This window comes from Ceratotherium simum, chromosome 20 (genome assembly GCF_057802395.1).
Source record: "Ceratotherium simum simum isolate JZ-2026a chromosome 20, ASM5780239v1, whole genome shotgun sequence".
Lineage (NCBI taxonomy): Eukaryota > Metazoa > Chordata > Mammalia > Perissodactyla > Rhinocerotidae > Ceratotherium > Ceratotherium simum.
The window spans coordinates 55995766-56008963 of record NC_141919.1 but is presented as its reverse complement, the minus strand read 5'-3'; the positions used below and the strand labels follow the sequence as shown (position 1 = coordinate 56008963).

General features: G+C 39.0%; 1 protein-coding gene across 3 annotated transcripts in view; it reads right to left on the bottom strand.

Annotated features, from left to right (window-relative positions):
- The window catches only part of IPPK (inositol-pentakisphosphate 2-kinase), a 50118-nt gene that overhangs the window by 6234 nt on the left and 30686 nt on the right, over nt 1-13198 (bottom strand). For all 3 annotated transcript variants that reach the window (XM_087444831.1, XM_004442730.3, XM_087444830.1), the window contains one exon: nt 12879-12981. In XM_087444831.1, coding sequence (XP_087300957.1) covers nt 12879-12981 — 103 coding nt within the window. The remainder of the gene's footprint in view (nt 1-12878; nt 12982-13198) is intronic.

Genomic DNA, 13198 nt, shown 5'->3' with positions numbered 1-13198 from the left:
GTACAAATACAATTTCTGACACATAAGCAAAAATATCCAGGCACAAAACAAGATGACATGAATGAAAACCAGCAAAAAAGCTAGCCCACAACAGAAGGAGACGCACATGGACCCCATGACTGAAGGGACCAGGTGCACACATGGCTCTGCTCAAGGAACAGAAGCCAAAATTGAGAACTGGAGAGAACTGGAGACCACAAAAATGAACTGCTTGGAAATTCTAGAACCAAAAGATACAAAAATATTAAGAATTCAACAAAGAGTTTTAACAGCAGATTAGAAAAAACTGAAGAGACTTGCTAAACTGGAAGATATCTTAAGTCAAAAAAAAAAAAATCCAGAATGAAGCATGGAAAGGAAAACAGCTTGAAAATGTTGAGGAAAGGGCATCAGACACAGAAGATAAAGAGAATGTGTTTAATAAACATGTAATTGGAATCCCAGAAGAAGGAGAGAGGGAATAGGCAGAAACAAAATTTGAAAAAGTTAAGGCCGAGAATTTTCCAAAACTGAGGAAAGACATCAAGTACAGATTCAAGAACGACTCCAAAAAAATCACTTATACATATCACTAAACAAAACTAAGACTGAATCACCAGCAGACCTACACTCCAGGGAACATTAAAGGGTATTATTCTTCAGGCAAAAATAAAATGGTCCCAGATATAAGCTCAGAGACACAGGGCAATGCAAGAGAGAAACATGCGTAAATGGACACTGACCGTATAAAACATTGTCTTCTCGAGTTTAAAATAACAGAGTACACAGCAACAACACCAGTGTAAACCAGGAGGAGTAAAAAATACTCTAAGAACTTTACACTAAACAAGATCAGACTTGAATAAGTCAGCTGCCTGCAGCAATGGCCAGGATAACCACTAAAAGAAACGTAAAGACACTGTAACTTCCAAGCTAACAGTGGGGAAATGGAATGTAAAAAATAATCAACCCAAAAGACAGTTAGGAGAGAAAAAGAAACCTGAAACAGGTGGGGAAAATTAAAAGGTTTAAATCCAAGTATATGTCCAACTAAATGACAAAGGTAAAACGTCAGAATGATAGAAAAGCAAACCATACTTTAAATACAAAGACACAGAAAGATTAAAAATAAAAGGACAGAAAAAGATACACAGTGCAAGTATTAACCAAAGGAATCTAGAGAAGTTACACTAATATCAGACAAAGGAAACTCCAAGGTAAAGTGGAGATAAAGACACTGAAAATGATAAATGATGCTTCAAAATGAAAAATCCCATTCACTAGGAAGATCTAGCAATTCTAAATTTAATGCACCTGACAATATAGCCTCAAAATAAGGAAGAAACAGACAAATCCATAATTACTATGTAAAATTTCAAAACATCCTTCTTATGGAACATACAGACAGTAAAATTAGTAAGGTTACAGGAGATCTAAACAACACAGTTAATTGGACCTAATGGGCAAATATAAAACACAGCACCCAGCAATTTGAGAAGATGCCTTCTTTTCAAGTACACACAGAAGCATTTTTCAAAAAAATTAATCTATAAAGCAAATCATAACAAATTTCAAAGGATCAAAAGCCGATCTCAACAAATTTCAAAGGACCATATAGACTATAATGCAATCTTGCTACTAATGAAAACAAAAAAGATAATGAGAATCCCATGCATTTGGCAATTATCTCCCTTCTAAATACTTCCATGAGTCAAAGGAGAAATCTTCATAGTATTCAGAGTATATTTTAATTGAATGATACTGAAAATACAGCTTGTGGAATATAACTAAAGCCATGTTTACAGGAAAATACACAGCTTTAAATACATGTTTTAGGAAAAAAGAAAAGGTGAAAACCTAATTAGGTAAATAAGCATTTATATCAGGAAGAAGTTATAGAAAGAACGAATTACCCAAAGAAGGAAGAAAAAAGGAAATAAGAGCAGAAATTAATGAAATAGGGCCGGCCCTGTGGCTTGGTGGTTAAGTGCGCGCGCTGCGATGCTGGTGGCCCGGGTTCGGATCCCGGGTGCGCATCGAGGCACCACTTCTCCGTTCATCCTGAGGCCGAGTCCCACATACAGCAACTAGAAGGATGTGCAGCTACGACATACAACTATCCACTGGGGCTTTGGGGGGAAAAATAAAATAAATAAAAAAAAAAATCTTTAAAAAAAAAAAGAAATTAATGAAATAGATAAGTCATACAGCATGAGAGGATCATAAGTTAATTTTTACAAAACTAACAAAATTGATGAACTCTTGGTAGGATGAAGAAGGAAGGAAAACAAATACCATATGTCAGGAATAAAAGGGCGTTCTTCAGATCTTATAAAACATTAAAAAATAAAAGAATATTACCAAAAAATTATATGCCGAAATTTTGAAAATTTTAGATAAAACAATTTTCTAGAAAAATGTAACTTAACAAACTGACAAAAGAGAAATAGAAAATCTAAAATTGAGATCCTAATTTAAAATTTTCCTACAAAGCAACTATGGGCCCAGATGGTTCCACCCATGGTTCTACATAATATTTAAGGAAGAAATAATTGGGTCTTCCTGCACCTCTACCAAAGAACAGAAAATGAGCACACACTCTTCCAGGGTTGATGAGGCTGGTGTCCCCTTGATTCCAAGCCCTAACAAAGACATTACAGAAAACTCATATCACTCACGTATATGCAAAACACCCTAAACAAAATATTACCAAACCAAATATCATATATAAAAATAATAATACACCACAAGAAATTCTGTAATTAATCACATTAACAGAAAATAGGAGAAAAGTCATATGATCATCTCAACAGAAAAAGATAAAGCATTGATAAAATTCAACATCTACTCCAGATAAAAACTCTTAACAAATCAGGAAGAGAAGGAAACTTCCTTAATCTGATAACAGTTATTTATTTAAAACAATAAACAAAATAAAATCCCACTCCCCCCGGAAAAAAAAAACCTACAGCAAACAATTTACTTAATGGTAAATGCTTTCTCTTTGAGATTGGGAATAAGACTAAAATTCCCACTATCACAAATTAACTATATGCAATTAATAAGCAAAACAAAGTAAGTAAAAGGTATAAGGATTCAAAAGGAAAAAAATTCACAGACAATATAATTATATATAATGAAAATCAAAAAGAAGCTATAAATAGTTAGAATTAGTGAGTTTAGCAAAGTTGACAGATAAAAGGTCAAAATAGAAAAATAAATTGCATTTCTATATATCCACAGTAAACATTTTAAAAATGAAATATTTTAAAAGATAACATTTATATCTAAAACCATCAAATACTTGGGAATAAATCTAATGAAATATAAGACCTCTCTAACGAAAATCATAAAATGTTTTTATCACATTTTAAATAGCACCTAAAAAATAATGCACATGTTGTATAGATGTATACTCAGTATTGTATAGATATCAATTCTTGTCATCATTTTAATGCCAAACCAATCAAAATCCCAACAGTTTTCTTGTTGTTTTTCCTTGTAAAACTGAACCAGTTGATTCTAAGATTTACATAGACAAACAAAAGGTCAAGAAGAACCAAGACATCTGTTAAAGGAAAGACATTCTTGAAGAAGGAGGTACAGGATTTGCTCTACTGGGCATCAAGACTTGTTATAACTCTATAGTGATCAGGACAATTTCTGTGACTCTAGGACAACTCCATATGAAAATAAAAGAAAACCCAACTTCATGCCACACCAAAAATCAATTGCAGATGGTTACCCATCCAATACAAAAGGCAAAACAACAAGGTTTCTAAAATATCTGTAGGACCTTAAGGTAGATAAAAGGTACAGAAAGACTTTTTTTTAAAAAGGAAAAAGATATAAACTAAACAACCTTAAAATTATGAACCTCCCTTCTTAAAAGGACTCCATGAAGAGAGTAAAGCAGCACGCTGCTGCGTGGAAAAAGCTGTCTGTAGCACGCACATCTGACAACGGGCTTCCATCCAGAACACATGCAGAGCTTCAAACCAGTGAGGAAAAGACAACCCTACAAAAACGGGGCAAGAGACTCAAAGAGGTACTTGACAACAAGAAAATACACATGGCCAGTAAACCTAGGAAAAGTGCTCAATCTCATCATCAAAACAAGCCACCACTACACACCTACCAGAATGGCTAAAATTAAAAAGACCCATAACCAAGTGGGAGAGAGAGTGTGGGGCAGTGGGAACTACCCTAGCTTGTTGTAGGGATTGTAAACAGGTAAAACTGTCATGCAGTATCTACTAAAGCTCTATATGCTCATACCTCTGGCCCAGAAATTCCACTCCTAGGAATATATTTAAGAGCAATGTGTACACATATACACCAAGAGATCTGTATAAGAATGTTTACAGAAGCTTTATTCATAACAGCCAAGAACTGGAGCGGTCTCAATTGTCCGTCAATAGTAGAATGGATAAACTGTAGTATATCCATTCAATGGATCACTATAAAGCAATGAAAATATGGAAATGTATGCAATAACATGAGTGAATCTCATAAATGCTATATAGAGCTAAAAAAAAAAACAGACGAGAGATATATGCATGGTTCCATATGTAAAGTTCAAAAACAGAACAAACAAGGATACAAGTGAATACAATAGTTAACTCTGGGGAGAAAGGAAAGATGAATAACTGGACAGGACAGCAACAGGGATTCTGGCTGGCTGCCAGTGTTCTGTATCCGGACTCAACTGGTAGTTCCACCAGGGTTTGCTCTGTGACAAATCATGGGGCTGTACCTTTCTTCTCATACACTTTTCTGTATGTGCTATATTTCACAATACAAATGGTTAATGCAACAAAAGCTTAAAAAATTAAAATGAAAATTTTAAATACTAGTAATATCTAATGTGTTTGAGGGCATGGGGGAAATACGGCCTTCAATTGTTGCAAGAAGGAACATATCAGCAAAATCTTTCTGGGAGGACAATATGACAGAATCTATCAAAAATATAGCAATTTTACTTCTAAGAATCTATCTCACAGATATGCTTATGTGCACAAGGGTTAAAGTACAAAAATGTGAACATCGACATTATTTTTAACAGTAACAAATGAAACATCAAAATAAATGACAATCATATGACCAAACTAAAGAACACGGCACTTTCAGGAATATGGAGGACTTCCAAGGGCCCTCCTATAAAACAACTATATCTCTGTTAACGTAACTTTTAACACACTGATCGGCTTACAGAAAGTAAGGGAAATCCCTAACCCAACCCTTCTTCTCACCACTCACCCACAAAAGAGCTGAAACTAGACTGTTGAGCAAGGAGCAAGTGGAAGGCTGAGCTGCTCTGTAGGCAAATGTCGTGTAGGCACTGTTTCTAGAATAAGCCACGGAGTATAGGATCTAAACCTGAGACTTCTACCTTAAGCCAAGGATCCATCTCTTCTCTGGAGGAAAGCATACCCTATTTAGATCCCCAGGATTCACACAGATTAAGATCAAACAAATATGACCTCACAATCATAGATCATTAAAAACCCAGGCAAACAAAGCAGTATGGATGAGTCAGCCAAAATAATGAGATTTTTTACCTCCAAGGTTTTATCTGATACCAGATACAGAATATAAAATTTACTATTCATAAATTATTTAAAGAAATAAAAGATGAAATTTAAAAATGGGCAAGCAACAAGGAACTATCAAAAATACCAAGTAGCTGTGAAAATGAACCAAATAGAACTTTGAGAAATTAAAAATATAACTACAGTCATGCATCGCTTAACAATGGAGATTCATTCTGAGAAATGCGTTGTTAGGCTATTTTGTCATTGTGTGATCACAGAATGTACTTACACAAACCTAGATGGTATAGCCTACTACACACCTAGGCTATTTGGGACCACCATCATATATGTGCTCTGCCATTGACTGCACCGTCATTATGCAGCGCATGACTGTACTGAATTGGAAAACTCAAAGGACAAATGAACTAGCAGATTAGACACAGGTGAAGAATCAGTGAACAGGAAGGCAGAACTGAAGAAAATACCTGGAATGTAGTACAAGAGACAAAGAGATGAAAGATATGAAAGAGCAGTTACAACATGTGGAAAATAAAATGAGGTCTGATACATATAATTAGAGCCCCAGAGGAAGAGAATAGGATAACGCAGAAAATACCTGAAGAGAAAATGGCTGAGAATTTTCCAGAATAAAGGACATAAATCCACAAATAGAGAAACCAAGCAAGGATAAATAAAAAGTACACCACACCTAATCACATTGCATTAAAATTTCAACGAGAGAGAGAAAACCTTAAATGCAGCCATAGAGGAAAAAAATCACCCCCAAGAAAGGACAGACCAACAGAAGCCGTCTCAGTAGCAACATCCACTGTTAGATGATATTGCAAAAATGGTTAAATGCTAGGAGAAAACAATCAACCCCTTCTTTGCACCTAGAAAACATTACCTTTCAAGACTGTGGACAAAATATAAACATACCCAGATAAACAGACACAGAGAGAATTTATCAAAAGACTTTCACTAATGTAACTTCTAAAGGACACACTTCAAGAAGAGAAAACTATAAACAATTGTAGGCCAATAAATTATAGACAACTTACATGAAATGGACAAATTCCTAAAAAGACACAAATGACCAAAACTGACTCAAGAAGAAACAGACAATATGATTAGACCTATAACAAGTAAAGAGACTGAATTGGGCATCAAAACACTACTTACAAAGAAAAGCCTAGACTCAGATGGTTTCACTACTAAATTCTATCAAATATTTAAAGAATAATTAACATCAATCCTTCTCAAACCCTTCCAAAAAATAAGAGAGGCTGGAACACTTCCCAACACACTCAACAAGGCCAGTATTACCTGATACCAAAAGCAAAAAAGATATCATAAAAAATGAAAACTACAGACCAATTTCTTTTATGACTATGGACACAAAAATCCTCAACAAAATAATAGAAGATTGAATGCAAGATGATGTAAGAAGGATCATATGCCATGACCAAGTGGATCCAGGGATACAAGGCTGGTTTTAACATCCAAAAATAAATTAATGTAATATACTATATCTATCAAAAAAAAAACCTCATGATAATCTCAATTGATGCATAAAAGACGTGACAAAATCCAACATCCTTTCATGATAAAAACACTCAACAAATTAGGAAGAGAAGGGAACTTCTTCGACTTGATAAAGGATAGCCACAAAAAGCCACAGCTAACATCATACATAATGATGAAAGACCAAATGCTGTCCCAATAACACCAGGAACAAATCAGGGATGTCTGCTTTTGCCACTTCTGTTCAACGTTGTACTAAAGGTTCTAGCCAGGGCAGTTGTGCAAGAAAAAGACAGAAAAAGCATCCAAATTGGAAAGGAAGAAGTAAAACTATCTCTATTCACAGATGATCTTATATAGAGAGAATCCTAAGGAATCCAATAAAAAACTATTAGAACTAATAAATTCAGCAAGGTTGCAAGCTACAAGATCAATATACAAAAACAAATTGTATTTCTATACACTTGCAATGATCAATCTGAAAATGGAATTATGAAAACAACTCCATTTACAACAGCATCAGAAATAATAAAACATTCAGGAATAAAATTAAAGTACAAAATGTATGCTCTGAAAACTACAAAAGATTGTTGAAAGAAAAACAAAGTTCTAAATAAATAAACATCCCATGTTAACAAATCGGAAGACTTACTATCGTAAAGATGGCCCTACTACCCAAAGCAATGTGCAGATTCACCACGATCCATATCACAATCCCAGCTGAGAAACTGGCAAGCTGATTCTAAAATTCACATGAAATTACAAGGGGCTCCAAATAGCCAAAATAATCTTGAAAAAAGAAGAACAAAGCTGGAGAACTTACACTTCCCAATTTCAAAATTTAGCAAAAACCCACGGTAATCAAGACAGGGTGCTGGCATTAAGAACACACCTAGAGACCAATGGAACACAACTGAGCATCCAGAAATAAGCCCATACATGTATGGTCAACTGATTTTCAACAAGGGTACCAAGACCATTCGACAGGGAAAAAATTGTCTCTTCAACAAGTGGTGCTGGGACAGCTGGACATCCACGCAAAGAATGAAGTTGGATCCCTATCTCAAATCATATACAAAAATTAACTCAAAATGGATCAAAGAACTAAATGTAAGAGCTAAAACTATAAAACTCTTAGAAGAAAACCGGGAAAAATATTCATGACCTGGGATTTAGCAATAGATTCTTAAATATGACACTGAAAACATGAACAACAAAAGAAAAAACAAACAAACTGGACCTCATCAAAATTAAAAACATTTTTGCATCAAAGGACATTATGCAAAAAGTGAGGGGGCTGGCTCAGTGGCATAGCGGTTAAGTTTGCACATTCCGCTTCGGAGGCCCAGGGTTCCCGGTTCGCATCCTGGGTGCAGACCTACTCACCACTCATCAAGCCATGCTGAGGCAGCGTCCCGTATAGAAGAGCTACAACTCTACAACTATGATACACAACAATGTAGTGGAGCTTTGGAGATAAAAAAGAGAAAGATTGGCAACAGATGTTAGGGCAGGGCCAATCTTCCTCAAAAAAATAAAATATTTTTTAATTAAAAAAAAAAGTGAAAAGACTACTGACAGAATAGAGGAAAATATATGCAAATCATATATTTGATAAGGACCTACTCTCCACAATTTACAGAATTCTTAGAACTCAACAAGACAACATAATTAAAAAGTGGGCAAAGGATCTGAATAGACATTTCTCCAAAGAAGATACACAAATGGGCAACAAGTACATGAAAAAAACCTCTTACTCTTCAGGGAAATGCAAATCAAAACCACAATGAGATACCACTTCACACCCACTGGGATTGCTGAAATCAAAATGATAGACAACAAGTGTTGGTGAGGATGTGGAGAAACTGGAAACCCTCATCCACTGCTGGTGGGAATATAAAATGGTGCAGCCACTGTGGAAAACAGTCTAGCAGTTCCTGAAAAAGCTAAGCATAAGTTACCATTTGACCCAGCAATTCCACTCCTAGGTATATACCCAAGAAAAGTAAAAACATATGTCCATACAAAAATTTGTACACAAATATTTATCGGAGCATTATTCGTAAGAGCCAAAAAGCAGAAACAACCCAAATGTCCATCAACTGATGAATGGATAAACAAAATGTAGCATAGCTATACAATGGCATGTTGTTCAGCCATAAAAAGGAATAAGTACCAATACCTGCTACTACGCAGAGGAACCCTGACAACATTATGCCAAGTCAAAGAAGCCAGTCATAAAGGACCATATATTGAATGATTCCATTTACATGCAATATCTGAAACAGGCAAGTCTAGAGACAGAAAGTGGATTAGTAGTTGCTTAGGGCTTAGGTGTGGGGAGATAAGGGGATGATGGCTAAAGGGTAGCAATTTCTTTTTGAGATGATGAAAATCTTCTAAAATTGACTATGGTGGTGGTTGCACATATCTGTGAATATAGTAAAAACCATTGAATTGTACACTTTAAGCAGGTAAATTGTATGGTATGTGAGTTATATCTCAATAAAGCAGTTACAGAAAAAGAGGAAAGATCTGAGATGCAAGAATATTGGGCAAAGATATGGGTAAACATGTAGGACATCTAAACATCATATAAGATAAGACTGTAAACTGTGATTTTCAAAAGGAACACAAAGAGAATACTGACATTAACTGCATGTAAACTGGGAGAGGTAACTGGAATTAACATGTCCCAAGTCCTTATATTGCGTGTTTGTGTGGCGAGGAGGAGAGGTGGGGCTTAAGGTATTTATTGATTGACTTTAGACTTTAAATATGTGTGGTGGAATTGTACAAGTAACCACTAAAATGACAGAATGTGTAACTTCCAAATAAAGAGAGCAAAAATGGAATATAGAAACTAACAAGCAAAAGTGAACAGAGGTCAGCGAACTACGGTCCAGGGGCCACCTCCAGCCGCCACCTGCCTTGTGAATGACGTCTACTGGAACACAGCATGCTCGCTGGCGTCTGTCTGTGGCCGCTTCCGAGCTACAATGGCAGAGTCGAGGAGCGCGCAAGAGGCCAGGCCTACAGAGGCTGAAGCCTTTACTGTCCATCCTCTCACAGCAGGAGTCTGTGGACTCCTGCTACAGAATACCAGACACAGGCAGGACGCAAGAGTCACTCTGCAGTTTCCCGAGCCTGGAAATAAAGATGACATCCCCTCCTCTCTCATTTCATCAGAGGTACAAGGCTCAATTAGATAAACCATATTCATGAAACAACTTCTAACAGTCTGTGGCCTAGGAATGTTCTCAACTTGCTCCCAGCTTCACAACCACCCTCTTCAGATTCCAACCACCAGAACCTAGCTCCCTAAAGCAAAAAAAGAGGCAGCCCCTAATATTCCAACACAGAGCGACCTCAAGCTTATATTAAATGCAAGCTGCAAACAATGCATATAACCCCCAGATGGCGTGCCGGTGCCTGTGCACGTGTGTGAGGGTCTGAAAAGACACACTGTTAACTGCAGACATCATGGCTTGGGCAGGAATACTGTCACATCCACAGGCAGGTGTCAGAAGTCATGCAGAGATCCTGAGTCCCCTTTACCCAGTCTCCCCCAATGGTGACATCTCGAAAAACTATCGAGTACAACAGCAGAGCCAGCACAGCCAGGATAGTGACACGGATACACTCCCTTATCTTATTTCCATCTCCCAAGTTCTACTCCTGTGTGGATGTATGTCATCACACGTGAAGGTGTGCATCCACCACCAGAGTCAAGAGACAGAGCAGTTCCACCACAAGGATTTTTTATAACCACACCCACCCTCCTTCCACCTCCCAACCTACGGCAACCACTCATCTTGGTCATTTCAAGAATGTCATAAAAACAGAGTCATAGTGTGTGGCTTTTTGGGCTTGGCTTCGTCACTCTGCACAATTCCCTGAAGATTCACCTAGGACGCTGTGTGGACAGAGTCCATTCCTTCCACTGCTCAGCAGAGCCAGTTTGTGAAACCTGCTGCAGGTGCCCGGCTGACAGAGCCTGGGCTGTGTCGTCTCCAGCTATGACAAGTAAGGCGGCTGTGACCACCGCTGCATGGGGCTGTGGCTGAGCATATACTGTCCCTTCTCTGTGACAGACACCCAGGCAAGCAGGTGCAGGGTTGCAGGGGACTTGCCAATTCAGTTTTGTAAGAAGCTCCCAAACTGTCTTCCAGAGTGGCTGGTGCCAAGTGATGCGCCCCCAGCACGGAGCAGGGATCCCTTCTCTCCGCGCCCGCATTCAGTGTTGCCCCACTGTACTTCTAGCCATTCTGACAGTTGTGTAATGACTGCCTGAATCTCTCACCACAAGATTATGTTTACATAGGAGGTTAAAAAACTGAAATAAAATTAAAAAGTAATCCATGCTTATTTAGTAGGAATTTTGAAAAACACAGAAATGTATAAAAAAGGAAGTAAAGTCCTGTTTCTTCTCTTGAAAAGAGAAGCAATGCTGTTATTTATCCTAAATCAACGTACCCAAGTTGCAGACAACACAGGGCCGATTCTGTCGCTTTATCCTGATACAGAGGCTCTGCTTGGCCGAGTGCCTCCACCAACTCCCCCACACCCTTGGCTTCAAGGGGACCTTTGGGAAACCCGACAGCTGCAGAAGAGGGAGCAGCAGCCTCGGCCGGACGAGTGTGAGGACTCTCCACATCTGGGAACCACACACGTCGTCAGGGCCAGACAGGCGAGCCCAGGAGCTGCCCATGTGCACGCACAGAAGGAGGTCACCTCACTCCCACTAGAACAGGGTTCCTTAACTGTTTTGGCATCTAGCAAAAGCTTTGACAGCCCAGCGAAGCCTACGGATCCCTCTCAGAATAACATTTTTAAATGCAGAAAATAAAAAACAGAGGGTGACCATGTTAAATACTGAAATATTTTTTGAAACACATCTATTACATAGCACTCATAACAAAACCTCAGTGGGGGCCGGCCCCATGGCCTAGTGGTTACGTTTGGTGCGCTCTACTTCAGCAGCCTGGGTTCAGTTCCCAGGCGCGGACCTACACACTGCTCATCAGCCATGCTGTGGCAGTGACCCACAAGCAAAAGAGAGGAAGACTGGCACAGATGTTAGCTCAGGGCCAATCTTCCTCAGCAAAAAAAAATGAAAAAACCGCCACCTCAGGAGGGATGAAGATAAAGACAGCGTGAGGTGTCTGCAGCAACTGCAGGGTGAAAGGGAAAGCTCTGATTTCTCCTAGTGGCAAAGCTGGGAGTCCTGCTGACTCCATGGCGGTCGCTGCCACGTTTGTAATGGAAGGAAACGTGACATGTCAGTTAGAGGTTAGTGAAGATAAACATGTAACTTTTTTCCTATCCAAGTTTATGGAGCCTCTGAATTCCCTGATTTCGCTGAACCAGAAAGAGCAGGACCAGCCTCTTCCCTAAGAGATGCTCCCAGGCTGCCCCTGGGCCTGCATTCTGGGGGAAGGAAGCCGCCCCCACACAGCCGCAGGTTAGGGGTCCCAGCCCCCAGCGAGGGCTGCAAGGAGAGGGTGGTTGGCATCATCCGTTCTAAGGCTGCTGAGGGGGAAGCACAGAGCAGTGGCCCCAGGTCCTGGACCCCAGCAAGGGCGGGGAGGGGGGCTGGGCCTGGGGTGGGCTGGAGCCAACTGAATGAAGGAAAATCCTCCCTAAGAGCTGGGGTAACGTGTCATGACCTGGCCCAGTCCACCTGGGGGAAACTTCAGCCACTTTTTTTTTTTTAATCCCCAATTTTTCTGCTTTAACCGTGAGGAGTAGGTAGTGGGAAACAAGATTTCTTGAGAAAACCCCAAGTTAGTGTTAAGAACCTAAGGAGCACGCAGTGTGTTTCCAGAAGAGTCTGCTCACCTTCGTCAGTGCGAAGGCCACTGTCCCGTCGTCCTCAGTGGAAAGATCAAGCAGCTTCTGGTAAAACGCTTCATCATAAGGCCCATCTATTTGCAACGTTTTTCTGAAGGAGAAAGAACAAAAAAACAGGATGACAAAACTGCCTGGAGATTATTTCTTAAACTGCAAACAACTGAACAGTCACACACCTGGTTTTAAAGAACACCTAATGGATCCTCCTCTTGCTAACACTAAACTTGGTTCTGAAGCATCACAGTGTTAAATAGGGCTGCACCAGCACCCAGGGAGCCAAGGCTGAATGTCCCATGTTTGTGACAAAC